The sequence below is a fragment of the Lithobates pipiens genome, unplaced genomic scaffold (genome assembly GCF_037356315.1).
Source record: "Lithobates pipiens isolate NorthernLeopardFrog02 unplaced genomic scaffold, aLitPip1_a1.2 Scaffold_8, whole genome shotgun sequence".
NCBI lineage: Eukaryota > Metazoa > Chordata > Amphibia > Anura > Ranidae > Lithobates > Lithobates pipiens.
In genome coordinates this window covers 285,565,010-285,580,575 of record NW_027507903.1, presented here as the reverse complement: position 1 = coordinate 285,580,575, position 15,566 = coordinate 285,565,010, and the positions used below count along the sequence as shown (strand labels likewise).

Below are 15,566 nucleotides of genomic sequence, written 5' to 3'. Positions count from 1 at the left end.
CAAACTGTACACTCACTACTTTACATTTTAGCAAAGTGTAATTTATTCAGTGTTGTCACATGAAAAGGTATAATAAAAGATTTACAAAAATGTGAGTGGTGTACTCACTTTTGTGAGATACTGTATCTTTTCTGTCCCAGGATGCCCCTTAATTAAAAAGTTGAGAGGTGTGCACCAAATTTCTTCTACCTGAAACACAGTCAAGGTTTCTGTTCTGGGGTTTGAAATGTTAGCCCACGGAGGCACCTGGGGGTAAGAAGTTACTACACCTATAAAACACTGGAACATCGGGAAAAACATCTTATATATGAATACTTACTTAAAACGCACAAGTAGCTGAATAAAAGGACCTTGGCATAAGTGGAAAAGTTGTCTTTCTGCTTCCATGGCTGATAAACCTTCTCCGGAAGGCTCGCCTGTGTCCATTTTCTGCCTAGAAATATAAAAGCAATGCAACAAGTGGGTTTTGCTGAAAATATAAATTTGCAGTAAGTTTGTAAATGTTAAATGAAAAGTAATTTTTAAAGTTCCAGTCTATCAATGTGAGTGGAACATGGCCAGCACTGTGCAATCTGCTAGAATGTGGAGGACACTGGTGAGATCAGCACATGCCTATGGTCAAACAACTAGTCTTTTTTATTCGTATAGGCTGTGCTATGTGTATATCAATCATTTATATAGTATCAACAATTTATGATTGAATTCCTCTTTAGAGAATAGACCAGTCTTTCTCAACCTTTTTCTAGTTGGCACCCTTGAAGACCGGGAGTGGTCCTGACACGTGGACAACCAAGCTGCTCTTTAGCAGACATACGGAGGAGTCATTCTTTCTGATGCATGCCCACACACGCAAATACAGTGCGTTTTTGGTGCGGCACAATTTTTAAAAAGGGTCGAGGACTTCTCCCCTGCATGTCTGTGGATAGGGCAGCCCATTGAAATGAATTGGCTGCCCTACATGCAGCATGCACCCGCACAGACATAAACCAAGGGCTCTTTCATATGTGAGGTTGGGTGCAAGTAAAGCCATGTGGTTAAGCTACATTTTTGTCACCATTGCACACAGCTGCACTACAGTGCTGCTGTATTTAGAAGGTTAAAAGAGGCATTGAGGAGACAACATATTGCCTCTTTACCACTTGTCAAATGCCTCTGAAAAGCAATCCGAGCATGGGTTGCTTTACAGTGGAGCAGCAATCCTTGCCACTATTGTGAACGAGCCCCAATAAAACAGTTTTGATCATACATGATTAGGTGTCAGGAATAAAATAACATGCATACACACACACACACGCAGGTGCCAGCAGGGGCTAGCATAGAGGCAGGTGGAGACAAAGAGGTGCAGGCACCAGAGCAGAGTAGATAGGTGACAGTCAGGAAGGGTAGAGGGGAAAGAGTCAGGAAGGCCGGTCCTGGGCTGGAACATCCCAATATGTATGCCCTTCTGCATGATATTGGGGAAATCAGTCAGGGACCAGCATTGCTGGAGCAGAGTGATGCCCCTAGCTGCCAGGGTAGAAACTCCTCCAGTGAGGACAGGAATAAAGCTGAGGGTAAGGAAGGACAGATTCTGGTGGTATGGGATTAAATTATTAGGACGGAGAGGACAATCTGTCATAAAGACCTGAAGCGCCAAACTGTATGTTGTTTACCGGGCACCTGGGTTCAGCACATCACGGATCTGGTAGACAGATTACTGGGAGGGGCTGGGGAAGACCCAGCTGTCATGGTGCACGTTGGCACCAATAACAAAGTCAGAGGAAGATGGAGTGTCCTAAAAAACAATTTTAGAGCCTTAGGAGCTAAATTGAGGAATAGGATCTCCAAGGTAGTATTCTCAGAAATACTACCAGTACCTCGAGCCACACCAAAAAGGCAGCAGAAGATCAGGGATGTTAACAAGTGGCTGAGGAGCTGGTGTAGAAAGGAGGGGGTTCAGGTTCCTGGAGAACTTGGCTGACTTCTCAGTCGGTTACTGGCTTTTTAGCAGGGCTAGACTGCACCTAAATGGGGAGGGTGCAACTCGGCTGGGAGAGAAGATGGTGGAAAAGTTAGATGGCTTTTAAACTAGATGGAGGGTCTAGATGTAGAGATAGCCAGAGTGGAACACATTTCAGAAGGTAATATTGGGGGCATTAGTGGCAGGTTGACTAAAGCACCTAAACCCGAGGTAAGTAAATTAACAAATCCAAATTTCAGCCTTGCATGCGACCGGACAAAACTAAGAGGCTTGTTCACTAATGCCAGGAGTCTGGCTGACAAGATGGGAGAACTAAAGCTGCTGTTGTACGAGAAGGATTTTGATTTTGTGGGAATTTCAGAGACTTGGTTCAATAGCATTCATGATTGGCTGGCAACCATTCACAGGTATTCCCAGAGATAGGGAGGGTAATAAAAGGGTGAGGGGTATGCCTGTATATCAAGAATTATGAACAAGTGAATGTGAGGGACGACATCACTAATGGAGCAAAGGAGGAGATGGAATCCTTATGGGTAGAGCTTCAAAGAGAGGAAACTAAGGGAAAAGTAATACTGGGAGTATGCTGTAGACCTCCTAACCAGAGGCAGGAGGGGGAGGCGGACCTCATATCACAGTTTAGAATGGTGGCAAGGATGGGAAGTGTCATTATAATGGGGGATTTTAATTATCAAGAGGAAGGAACTGCACATTCACCATTTCCTAAATGTCTTGCAGGAAAATGTCATGGGTCGGGTGGTGAATGCACCAACAAGAAATAATGCTTTACTAGACCTACTGATTACCAACAATACAGACCTGATGTGGAAAAAAGGGCAAATTTAGGAAACAGCGACCACAGGTCAATTAGTTTCAGTATAAATCACAGAAATAGGAAACACAAGGGTAATACAAAGACACTGAATTTCAAAAGAGCCAACTTCCCTAAACTACACTCCTTGCTAGAAGATATTAAATGGGATAAAATCCTGGGTACAAAGAACATGGAGAAAAAAATGGGAGTGCCTTAAGACCATATCAAATAAAGGTATTGGCCAGTGTATCCCAATGGGAAATACATTTAAAAGAGCTAACAAAAGTCTTGGCTTAATGCCAACGTAAAAATGCATATAAAAGCAAAGGAGAAGCCCTTAAAAAAAATATAAAGCTGAGGGGTCATTGTCAGCATTCCAAATTTACAAAGAATGCAATAAGAAATGTAAGGGTGCAATCAAGGCGACTAAGATAGATCACAAAAGACACATAGCGGAGGAGAGGAAAAAATCCCAGGAAATTCTTTAAGTATATAATAAAAGGAGGTCAGAACATATTGGCCCCATAAAGGATGATGAAGGGAATCTGGTTACAAAGGATGGAGAGATGGCGAAGGTTCTAAATGTATTCTTCTCCACAGTCTTCACAAGGGAAATTGGGGATTCCATAACCAAGTCTGAATGTTTATCTTCATAACACATAACAGGAAGCACCCTCATGGCTAACAGAGGATAAAATTAGAAGTAGCCTTTAAAAACGTAACATTAATAAGTCACCGGAACCAGAAGGCTTGCACCCGAGGGTCTTTAAGGAACTCAGTCAGGTGATAGCCAGACCATTGTTCCTAATATTTATGGAATAGTACCAGCTGATTGGAAAAAAACAATGTAGCACCAATATTCAAAAAAAAGGGCCAAGATATATCCATGGGAACTACAGGCCAGTTAGCCTAACATCAATAGTTTGCAAGCTCTTGGAGGGGATGTTAAGGGACTATATACAAGATTTTAGTAATAAAAACTGTATTATTAGCAGTAATCAGCATGGATTCATGAAGAACTGTTTATGCCAGACCAATCTATTTACCTTCTATGAGGAGGTGAGCTGCCATCTAGATAAAGGAAGGCCTGTAGATGTGGTGTATCTGGATTTTTCAAAGGCATTTGTTACAGTTCCACATAAACGTTTACTGCACAAATTATGGTCTGTCGGCATAGACCAAAGGGTGAGTACATGGATTGAAAACTGTCTACGGGGGCGAGTGCAGAGGGGGGTGATGAATGGGGAGTACTCTGAATGGTCTGGTGTGGAAATTGGGGTCCCCCAGGGTTCTGTCCTGGGACCAATCCTATTTAATTTATTCATAAATGATCTGGAGGAAAATGGGAAAAACAGCCCAATGTCAGTATTTGCGTATACTTAGTATACTAAGCTAAGCAGGACAATAACTTATACGAAGGATGTAAAAACCTTGCAAGAAGATCTAAACCAATTAATGGGATGGGCAACCACATGCCAAATGAGGTTTAATGTTGAAAAATGTAAAATAATGCATTTGGGTGCCAAAAATACGAATGCAATTTACTCACTAGGGGGAGAACCTCTAGGGGAATCTAGGATGGAAAAGGACCTGGGGGTCCTAGTAGATGACAGGCTCAGCAAAGACATGCAATGCTAGGCTGCTGCAAGCAAGGCCAACAGAATATTGGCATGCATTAAAAAGGGGATTAACTCCAGAGATAAAACAATAATTCTCCCATTCTACAAGACTCTGGCCTGGCTGCACCTAGAGTATGCTGTCCAGTTCTGGGCACCAGTCCTCAGGAGGGATGTGCTGGAACTCGAGAAGGTCCAGAGAAGGGCAACAAAGCTAATAAAGGGACTAGAGGATCTCAGCAATGGGGAAAGACGGCAAACATTGAACTTATTCTCTCTGGAGGAGAAACGCTTGAGAGGGGATATGATTTCAATGTACAAATACCGTACTGGTATCCCCAAAATAGGGAGAAAACTTTTCCACGCAAGGGAATTTAATAAGACACGGGGCAATTCACTAAAATTAGAAGAGAAGTGGTTTAACCTTAGATGATTCTTTACTGTAAGAGCGGTAAGGATGTGGAATTCTCTTCCACAAGCAGTGGTTTCAGCGGGGAGCATCGATAATTTCAAAAAACTATTGGATGGGCACCTAATGACTACGACATACAGGGGTATACAATGTACTATTTACATAAAAATACACACACAGGTTGGACTTGATGGACTTTTTTCAACCTCACCAACTATGTAACTATACATACACACGCATATAAACACATACATAAACACACGTATTTATATATATATATATATATATATATATATATATATATATACACATACACACCCTTATTCACATACACACACACACACACAAATATAAACATACACATACTGTGTACATACACCCACATTTATACACACACACAGACACACACATACATACACCTACATATAAACACACATACATACACACACACAGAAAGACTTTTTTTTAAAATCACAGTACTGTACATGTACTGGCACTACCATGTACTGCACTGTAGGGGGAGGCAGAGAGTACAGAGCATACTCGGGAAGACACCTTCCCCATCCACCGCTTTCACTTTCCTGATCAAGCTCCTGCTGTGCCAATGTAGTTTAACAGAGGAGCAAGATCCATAGGCCTTTTTCTACCAGGATGCCGCTGCACCCCTGACAACCTCAGGCGGCACTCCCATGGTGCCCCGTAGCACCTTGATTGAGAATGGCTGAAATAGAGGATGGCCCTAATGCACAAGGCTTAATAGTGAGGATTGAAATTTACTTTAGGACATTTAAACAGGGAGCATACAATAAATAGATATTTCTAGACCTTTCTTCAGTTTCTTCCAACATTTTTTTCATAAAGCTCAGTCTTGACCGGCTCTTCAGTTTATTCACAAATGCAATGTAGTCCACCAGCCCATCTTTCCGCCTCAGGTTAAACCTAATGATGCAATGATATAATTTAAATAATGAAAATCTGATAATGTTCTATGGATGCTACATTGATTTTTACGATTAATTTCAAGGACATGTAGTACTGACAGATGTATAAATTACTTATAGACACATTTTAATTATTAAACACCATAGAAAACCATAATGTAGCACCCTCTGAACCCCCTGGAAGCATGGTGGTACCCACAGGGACTGCGTGGGCTGACATTTCACCTCAGGGGTAGAACACTTATGTATAGTGGGACATGTTGGCAGATGGGCACCAGTCACTATTTGGTAAAACAAAAAAGGGATTTTATTATTCACTGTCCATCTGAGAGAGGGTTAGGGTTACAGATGCTTAGGACTTCAGCAGAACTCCGATACTTCACTTGTCGCAGCACAGGAAAAGAGCCCTTAAGAGCCTCTAAGTCAAAACCAACACTCCTGTGTTAGAGCTCCTTAGCAGACATCTCCAGTAGCAACAACATCTTTTTAGTCCAGGAGAGTCAGCCAGCTCTTATTTACAAGGTTCCAGGGTAAAATCCCTGCAGTCACCTCCAGTAGGCTCCTCCTCTAGGACTCAATCCTGTATCCATGTAGGAGCAGTCACAGGTCTCACATCCAGGCTCAAGCCCATGCAGGCCCCTTTAGGCAGGCATGGCCTAAAATAGCAGCTCCAGCACATACACCCTCCGTAGGCAAGAGCCTGGGGGGAAGAGAACTTGCATCAGCCAGCCCCAATAACATTCAGATGGGAAGGGGAAAAGGAGGGAAGACACATTTTTACAAATTCAATAGAAAAAAAAACAAAGAAACATGACCAGTAGTGATGTCCAGTTCATGAACGAATCGTTCTTTTGAATCGGTTCTTTTTAGTGAACTGGATGAATCGATTCTTTTCAGTGAACTGATTCGTTTGAAACAGTTCACTCTGCACTCAGTACATAGCAGAGCAGCAGAGCTGGCAGTGGTAATATGATCCTAGAGTGAGAGAGCTCCGCCCCTCCCTGCAACCAATCAGCTGACTCAAAGCACAGTGACACTCAGGAACTGGATACAAACTTAAAACAAGAGCCAGGAGTTCACAGTACACCGAGTTAAAGAATCGTACAAGTTACCGAGTTAAAGAATCGTACAAGTTACCGAGTTAAAGAATCGTACAAGTTACCGAGTTAAAGAATCGTACAAGTTACCGAGTTAAAGAATCGTACAAGTTACCGAGTTAAAGAATCGTATCAGTTTTTAGAACACAGTACACTGAAAGAACCATGAGTCACCACCAGTAAAACAATACACTAAACCAATGAGGTAGCAGCAGTGATCAGGTGGTACGGACAGCCTAAGGCCCTTTCACACTCATCGACTTGTCCTGCGACTTGAGACTGCAAAGTCACATGACAAGTCACACCCCATGATTTCCAACGAGTTCAGTTCATATCTGTGCGACTTCAAAGTAGTTTTTGTACTACTTTTGTCTGAATTTGATGCGACTTGTGGCAGAGACCTCCAGCTTACACAAACATTGCTTCAAGTCATGGCAAAAATCATGGCAAAAGCACTTGACTTTCAAGTCGCACAAGTGTGAAAATAGCCTTAACGATTGGATTTTACTACCAGGGGTACTTTGCCCATGGTAGTGGTAGTAAAATCTGATCATCATTCCTGCGCATGCACTGTAAAGACTATGGGAAAATCTGATGGCTAGCAATGTTAACTGGGAAGTTGGCCCATCAGAATGCAGTTCACATGCACAAAAACCCACTTTTCATTTAGGCTCCATTTCCACTTGTGCAACTTGTCCTGCGACTTTGTACTCTATGATTTCCAATGAGTATTATTCGTATCTGTGCGACTTCAAAGTAGTCCCTGCACTACTTTGGTCCCACTTTGATGCAACTTGAGATCCATAGACCTCCGGAATACACAGGCATTGCTTTAAAGTCGCATCAAAATTGCAGCAGAATTGTGCAACTTTCAGGCTGCGTTAGCCTGAAAAGCCAGAAAGTTAGAAAGTTGCACGATTATGCCGCGACTTGAAGCCATGCCTGTGTATTCTGGAGGTTTATGGACCTCAAGTCACATTACAATGGGACCAAAGTAGTGCAGGGACTACTTTGAAGTCGCTGTGACTTGAAGTCGCACAGATATGAATGGTACTCATTGGAAATCGGGTACTTCTTGTCATGCAACTTTGCAGTCCCAAGTCGCAGGACAAGTTGCACAAGTGGAAACAGAGCCTAAATGAAAAGCGGGGTTTGTGTGCATGTGACCTGCATTCTGGGGCAACTTCACAGGTAACATTGCTATCCATCAAATTTGCGGAAACCTAGGCTCAGGGCCGGTTCACACTGCTGCATCGTGCAAAATCGCATGCGATTTGCACTGCAGTGCAAATCACAGGCGATGTCCGTGCAATGCGATTTCAGCCATACAGATAGAATGGTTGAAATCGTATCGCATTTGGACTAAACTCGCACAGGACCCTTTTTTTGGTCCGCACCAGAATCGGATCGCATAGCACTCATGCGATCCGATTCATGTCCAAACTGACACTTCGCAGTGCGACATGCGAACTGAAATGGGGGTGCCATTAACATTGTATGACACTCCCCAGCAGTTCGCATATGTCGTTTTGAACTGTCGTGCGAGTTGGGTGCGATGCAGGAACCTGTCGTGGAATCGCAGGGTTCCCGCATCGCACAAGTGTGAACCCAGCCTAACACAGCTGTTTGTGTATCACCAAAATGCATGACACTGCGCTAATCTGACAACAATGGAATAATTGTCAATTGACAACAATTGTGCTCTGCGCCGATGAACTAAATCAAAGTAAACATTACCAGGACCTGCCAACCTTCTGTGTGAATCAGTCTTCTGATTCTACTCATTTAAGAAGGTTGAATCAGAGCTTCGGTTCACTTGCTTGTCAGTAGACTCAGCAAGTGAACCGAAGAATCGATTCATTGAATCGGTTCATTTCAGTGAGCAGTTCGAAATGAACCGATTCATTTTAAAGATCCGGACTTCCCATCACTAATGACCAGCATAGTAGTAATACACAGACTTGTACAATATTTCCTAACTGACTAACACTGTACTGCAAAACAAGTATCATTCTTCTTCCTTGAAGGGCTCTCCACCACCTGCAGAGGGAGACAAAAACACAGCAACAGCATAACAACATTAAACTTTTCTTGCTTGTTGAGTTTTTCCACCTGTAGAGGAAAGAGAACCAAAACAACAGCAAAGAGAAGCACGGATTAAGAATGAAATGATATAAGGAGTGCTGGACATGACAGTGTGTATGAGGGACACAGAGGGTTAAGCTTTAGGGGTGGAGTGGAGAAAGAGGTTTGCAGGAAACAAGTTCAGTGTAGGGGAGGGGTCACATAAAAGGGAGGGGTGTGGCTTTAAGGGATCATTCGGAGCCCAGTGTGATACAGAGGAGGCAGTTTTTCGCTGCTCCTCTGCTATGGCGGACCTCGAGGGACTCTTCGCGCGGCTGCGACGGGTGGCGGAGGTGCACGGAGCGGACTGGCTGCGGGACCGCGTGGGTGACCTGGCGGACGGTGATGTGGACGGCGGCGGGACAGGTGAGGTTCCACTGCGCGCGCGGAGGTCTCGGCCTCCGGCGCGTTTTTCTCCTGGGCCTACTCCTCGGCCGCCTCGTGACTCCCGGAGCCCGGGGGAGGACCGATCGGTCCCCCCGGCGAAACGGCTGGTTCTCGGCTCTCCCCGGTCCGGGCGGTCGTTGCGCCGCCGACCGGAGGGGGGCGGGGCTTCGCGGCCGCATGGCAATGGCGCCGGGCCTGCACGGGGCCCGGTGGAGGTGGGGGGGGGGTGCGGATGGCTCTGGGTTTGAATGCCAGGGGGGGTGCACATGGCGGGGGATCTGCGGCCTGCTGGGTCAGGGGCCATCATCCGCGCGGTGGGGGGGAGGGGGGCGCCCCGGGGGGGTCGCATGCTGGAGGGGGGGGAGGGAGGGTCGCAGAAGGCCGCCAAGGTGCCTGGCAGGGCCGGTTTTAGACGCCGGCATGCCGGGGGCGGCGGTGGGAGGAGGACATTGCCTGCAGTCCCGGATCGCATGGACCGGACGGACCGCTCGGAGCACAGGGGGATGGCTGCCTCCCCGGTGCGCGCTGGTGAGGTCGGTTCGGAGAGCGAGCTGTCCCAGGAGGAGGAGGTGTCCTTTTCTGCACCCGGACCGGTTCCGGTCGCCGAGGCCCCAGGGGGGCCGGGTAAGTTGCGGGAGTCTACATTGCTGGCGGATGCTTTGCGGGGTCTGATGGGGGTGTCGCAGGGGGGTGCGGTGCCCACGGGATCCCGGGACGTCTTGGGGGGGGGTTTCGGCTGGTTCATCGCAGGGGGCGGGGCCAATGGCCCCGGGGGGGCCGTCAGGTCCGTTGCAGGAGCTGTTGGAGGGGCTGCAGGCCCTTGTTGGTAAGTTTGCTGGGGGCTCGGGGTCGCCTCAGGTGGCCCCCTGGTTGGGTACTGGGGGGGGGGGCCGGGGGGGGCGGAGGCTGTGCCTGCGCGGGACGCACCGCCTGCTGCGGTGTCGGGGGCATGGATGCGGGGGCTGGGGGCTCGGGGGTCCCCCCGGTGCCCGCGGACCCGGGGGCGCGGTCCGACCTGGTTAGGCTCGCGGATGCTGCCCGGTGCGAAGTTTATGTTTGCTTCGAGGGCCCGTTGGGGGCGCATTTGAAGCAGGAGGTGCGGGACAAGATCGGCAAGGGTGAGTATGTGGAGATTTTCTCTTTGCTCCCCCTCGAGAAATTTAATTTGGACAGGGTCAAGCCGGACAGTTCCAAGAAGGACGACGAGGAGAAGCGTAGGTATCGGCTGATCCCGCGCACATTTGCGAATTGGCTTCAGGCGTTCGCTATCTTGGCTAGCGTGATAGGGGAAAAGAACCCCGAGCATTGCTCGGCGTTATTTTGTTACCTGGACGCGATTGGTGAGGCTGTACGGAGGGTTGGCGTGGCTGCGCTATGATGAGCAGTTTCGTCAGCGTAAGGCGGTGCGGGCTGACCTGCGCTGGGATCACAAGGACATAAGCCTCTGGATGAGGCTTATGTCTGCTCCGCGGACGCCCACTCCGTTTCTTCAGGGGGGGGCCGGGAGTGCGTCGTCCTCGGGACTGCCGGCCGGAAAGAAGTGGGGGGTGTGCTGGCCCTTTAATGAAGGGGCTTGTAAATTCGGGGGCGCGTGCCGTTTCAAGCATGAGTGCTCCGGGTGCGGCGGCACCCACCCCCTGTCCCGCTGTTTCAAAAAGGGTCAGCGCGCCGGTGCCGCCGGTCACAAAAGGGATGACGCCGGTGAACCTGGGAAGGATGCTTCCTTTCCTAAATAGGTATCCGGATGGTGAGGCGGCGCGGGGGTTGATTTCGGGCTTTCGGGACGGTTTTAGGATTCCCTGTTCTTTGGTAGGGGTGCCGCCGTTGGCCAGGAATTTGCGATCGGCTTTAGATCACCCGGGGGTTGTGGATGACAAATTGGGTAAGGAGGTGGCGCTGGGCCGGATGGGCGGTCCTTTCGAAGTGCAGCCGTGGGGGGACCTGGTGGTTTCCCCGTTGGGTGTGGTTCCTAAGAAGGAGCCGGGGAAGTTTTGCTTGATTCATCATCTGTCTTTTCCGAAAGGGGGGTCGGTCAATGATTTCATTGACCCGGAGGCGTGTACGGTTTCCTACACGTCTTTTGACGCGGCGGTACGGTGGGTCAGGCGGTATGGTCGTGGGGCTCTCATGGCCAAGGCGGATGTGGAATCGGCGTTTCGTCTTCTGCCGGTCCACCCGGACAGCTTCCGGCTGTTGGGATGCCATTGGCGGGGCAAGTTTTATGTAGACTTGTGCCTGCCCATGGGTTGTTCCATTTCATGCGCCTATTTTGAAGCTTTTAGCTCATTTTTGGAATGGGTGGTGAGAGATGTTTCGGGCCTGGAGTCGGTCATCCACTATTTGGATGACTTTCTGTACGTGGGCCCGCCTGCCTCCAATGTGTGTGCGATTCTTCTGTCCACGTTGCAGCACATTGCGGGCAGGTTCGGGGTGCCGTTGGCGGGGGATAAGACGGAAGGCCCGGTGACGGAATTGAGTTTTTTGGGGATCGTGATTGATTCTCTGGCGATGGAGTGTCGCTTGCCAGAGAATAAATTACGGGATCTGCAGGCGGAGTTGGCAGGAATGCAGGGCCGGCCGAAGGTTCAGCTTCGGGCCCTGCAGTCCCTGTTGGGCAAGCTGAATTTCGCTTGCCGGATCATCCCTATGGGCCGTGTGTTCTGCCGACGGCTGTCAGGGGCCACTGCCGGGGTGACCGCCCCTACCCATTTTGTGCGTTTGCGAAAGGAACATCGGGAGGACCTGCGGGCATGGCATGAATTTTTGGAGTCGTATAATGGGCGGGCCATGTGGATGTCGGGGCCGGTGAGCAACTTCGATGTGGAGTTGGTTACTGCCGCGGCTGGCTCTACGGGTTATGGGGCATTTTTCCGGGGCCGGTGGAGTGCGGAACCTTGGCCATGCTCCTGGGAGGTTGCGGGGTTGTTGGGCAATTTGGTTTTGCTAGAATTGTTCCCGATAGTGTTGGCATTGGAGCTGTGGGGGGCGGAGTTTCGTAATTTGAAGTTGCGCATCAATTGCGATAACGTGGGGGTGGTTCAGGTCCTCAATCGGATGACTGCTTCCTCCCCCCCGGTCATCCGGCTGCTGCGACAACTGGTCTTTCGCTGTTTGCGGCTCAATGTTTACGTTTATGCTGTGCACATACCTGGGGTGGAGAATTCTTTGGCTGACTCGCTCTCTAGTTTTCAGTGGGACAAGTTCCGGCAGCTGGCGCCGGGAGCGGAAGAGTCGGGGGCGCCCTGCCCCGGGTGGATGTGGGAGCTTCCCTTGGAATCGCCGCAGGTTGGTTAAAAAGGTCGTTGAGTGAGGCTACATGGTCCGCTTATTCTAGGGTGTGGGCGGAATGGTGGGCGTTCCTGCGGGAGGTTGGTGTGGCTGGTCGGGGCTCCGACCGGCGCTGGGTGGTATTGTACTGGGTGGCCCGGAACATTGAGACGGGCCTGTCTCCCGCGTCTATTGAGCGGAAGCTGGCGGGGTTGGCCTTTTTGTTCAAGCTGTGGGGGGAGCCGGACGGGACTAAGGATTTTTGGGTGCGGCAAACGTTGAAGGGGTACAGGAGGGATTGGAAGGGTCGGGATGCGCGCCGGCCGGTGTCGTTTGACAATTTGGTGGCAATTTGTTCTCGGCTGGTGGACGTTTGCTCGTCTGCTTACGAGACCGTTCTGTTTACGGCAGCTTTTTCGTTGGCGTTTTATGGGGCGTTTAGGATAGGGGAGTTGGTGTGTCGCTCAAAACGGGTGGCTGGGGGTCTGTTGGATCAGGATGTGCAGGTGGTTGCGGATCGGGTGAGTATACGGTTGCGTAGGTCCAAGACTGATCAACGGGGCAAGGGAGTGGCGATTACGCTGCTCGCCCTTCCGGGCTCGGTAGTGTGCCCGGTGGCGGCGGTACGGGCTTTCCGGGCGGTACGGCCTGCGGGGGCGGGCCCCTTTTTGGTGCACGCGGAGGGCTCTTTTCTATCCCGGTTTCAGTTTGTGTCGGTCTTTCGGCAATGCCTGAGGGCGGTGGGTTTGGATGAGCGGGACTACGCGTCCCACTCTTTTCGGATTGGGGCGGCTACGGAAGCGGCTCGATGTGGGCTGGAGGAGGCGGTGGTTCGCCGGATTGGTAGATGGGAGTCCCGGAGGTTCCGGTCCTATGTCCGGCCGCAGTTGCTACTGGGGTAAGGTGGGTGCGGCTGGGGGTGTTGTTTGCTGTTGGATTTCTGGGGGGGGAGGACTGTGCTAGTAACATTCCTTTGGTTGTTGTGTTATTTCTCTTGTTTTCATTCCAGATGGAGGTTCTCCACGCCTCGTTTGGATCCTGGGGCATTCGTACGTCTGCTGGGGGGCCAGGAGAGGTGATTCTCTACCAGCAGGCAGGCAATTGGGTATCCCCAGGCGGGTAGCTAGGGTGATGTGGTTGGGTTTCCCGGGCATGAGGTGGGAGCGTGTCATGAGGGAGGTGGAGCGCTTCGCTTTGAGGGATAGGCCCCCGGATGTGCTGGTTGTTCATGCGGGGGGCAATGACCTGGGAGTTCGGAAGGTTAAGGACATTTTGGCGGATATTAAGGCTGATGTGTTGCGCATGCGAGTCCTTTTCCCGGGCACCATCTTGGTGTGGTCGGACATTGTGGCCAGAACGGTGTGGCGGGGGGCTAGGTCTTTAGCCAGCCTTGAAAAAACTAGGATTAGGGTTAATAAGGTAGTTGGGCGGTTTGTAGTGCAGAACGGGGGCATTGTGGTTAGACATCGGGAATTGGAGGTGAATGTGGGGCTTTATCTTCGGCGGGATGGCGTTCATCTATCGGATGTGGGGATTGACCTCTGGTCCTTTGGCTTACAGGAGGGGATACAGAAAGCTCTTCGGGTGTGGGGTGGCCCTCAAGGTTGAGGGGGTCACCCTTTCGGGCTGTGGCGGTGTGTTTTCTGGTGGTTTCTGACGGTAGACAGGTACTCAGAAGGGATCTGAGGGTGTGGGGGGCTCATCTAACGATCGGCCCCTCTGGGTATTCCTGAACGTTGGAGGGAATATGGTTATGTTCACTGGCGGAAGTTGTCTCCGACCGGTCACAGGTGGAGGCCTTTGGGAAGTTGGTCAGGTGTACCGCAGTGATTTGGTATTGGCTTAAGTGGGGTCACCGTCAGAGATCACCAGAATGGGCAGTTAATGTTATTTAATGTGGTTTAATGTTAATAAAGTTATTTATATTTATATATTTATATATATTTATATATTTTCATATTTACAAGTTATTGGAGTGAATTTTGAGTTATGTTTAATAAAGGCTGTTGTGGCCAGTTTTACTCCAACCTATGGTGTGGTCTCGTTTCTAATAGGTAAGGAATAGTATAAGGGGAACATTCAGACTACACTAGTCAAGTCACAAAACATAGGTGAAGGCCCCACTCCCCCTAGAGAGTGATACATTGTGCTAGCATAAAATAAGTACATTACTTCACATTGCAAACTCAGAATTGACATTACACAGAATGCATAATCTTGTTGGCTCTGTCACATTAACCACTTGCCGACCGCCTAACGCCGATGTACGTCGGCAGAATGGCACGGGCAGGCATAAGCACGTACATGTACGTGATTTGCCTCCCGCGGGTCGGGGGCCCGATCGGGCCCCCGCCCGGTGCCTGCGGCGGTCGGTTTTCGTTCGGGAGCGATCCCGGACGAGGGGACGGCCATTCATTCATGGCCACCCCCTCGCGATCGCTCCCGACGAATAGAAATCCCCGGTGACATCACTTCCTCTCCTGTAATGTAAACACAGGAGAGGAAGTGATGTATTCTCTCCTCCGTGTCGGTATTTTTCGTTCCGACACGGAGGAGAGCGGATCAGTGAGTTGCACCAACACATCCCACACACAGTAGAACATGCCAGGCACACTCACACCCCCCCTTTACCCCCCGATCACCCCCCCAATTACCCCTGCCCCCCAGTCACAGTGACACCAATGTCATTTTTTTTTTTTTTTTTTTTTTTTTTGCATTGGTGTCATTTGTGACTGTAATAACTGTTAGGGCAGTTAGAGTTAGCCCCCTTTAGTTCTAATGTACCCCCCTAACCCCCCCAATAAAGGTTTAACCCCGTGATCACCCCCCGTCGCCAGTGTCACTAAGGCTGGGTTCACATTGCAGCGGTTTATGAGAACGAATGTGATTCGCACCGCACTGCAGTGCAAATCACATCCGATCTCTGTGCGATTCGAGTTCAGCCATTCGCC

General features: G+C 49.5%; 1 protein-coding gene across 1 annotated transcript in view; it reads right to left on the bottom strand.

Annotated features, from left to right (window-relative positions):
* The window catches only part of LOC143962069 (EF-hand calcium-binding domain-containing protein 6-like), a 162,469-nt gene that overhangs the window by 22,935 nt on the left and 123,968 nt on the right, over nucleotides 1-15,566 (bottom strand). The window contains exons 12-13 of the mRNA XM_077471403.1: nucleotides 5,625-5,738; nucleotides 320-433 (exon numbers count right to left, since the gene is read on the bottom strand). Coding sequence (XP_077327529.1) covers nucleotides 320-433; nucleotides 5,625-5,738 — 228 coding nt within the window. The remainder of the gene's footprint in view (nucleotides 1-319; nucleotides 434-5,624; nucleotides 5,739-15,566) is intronic.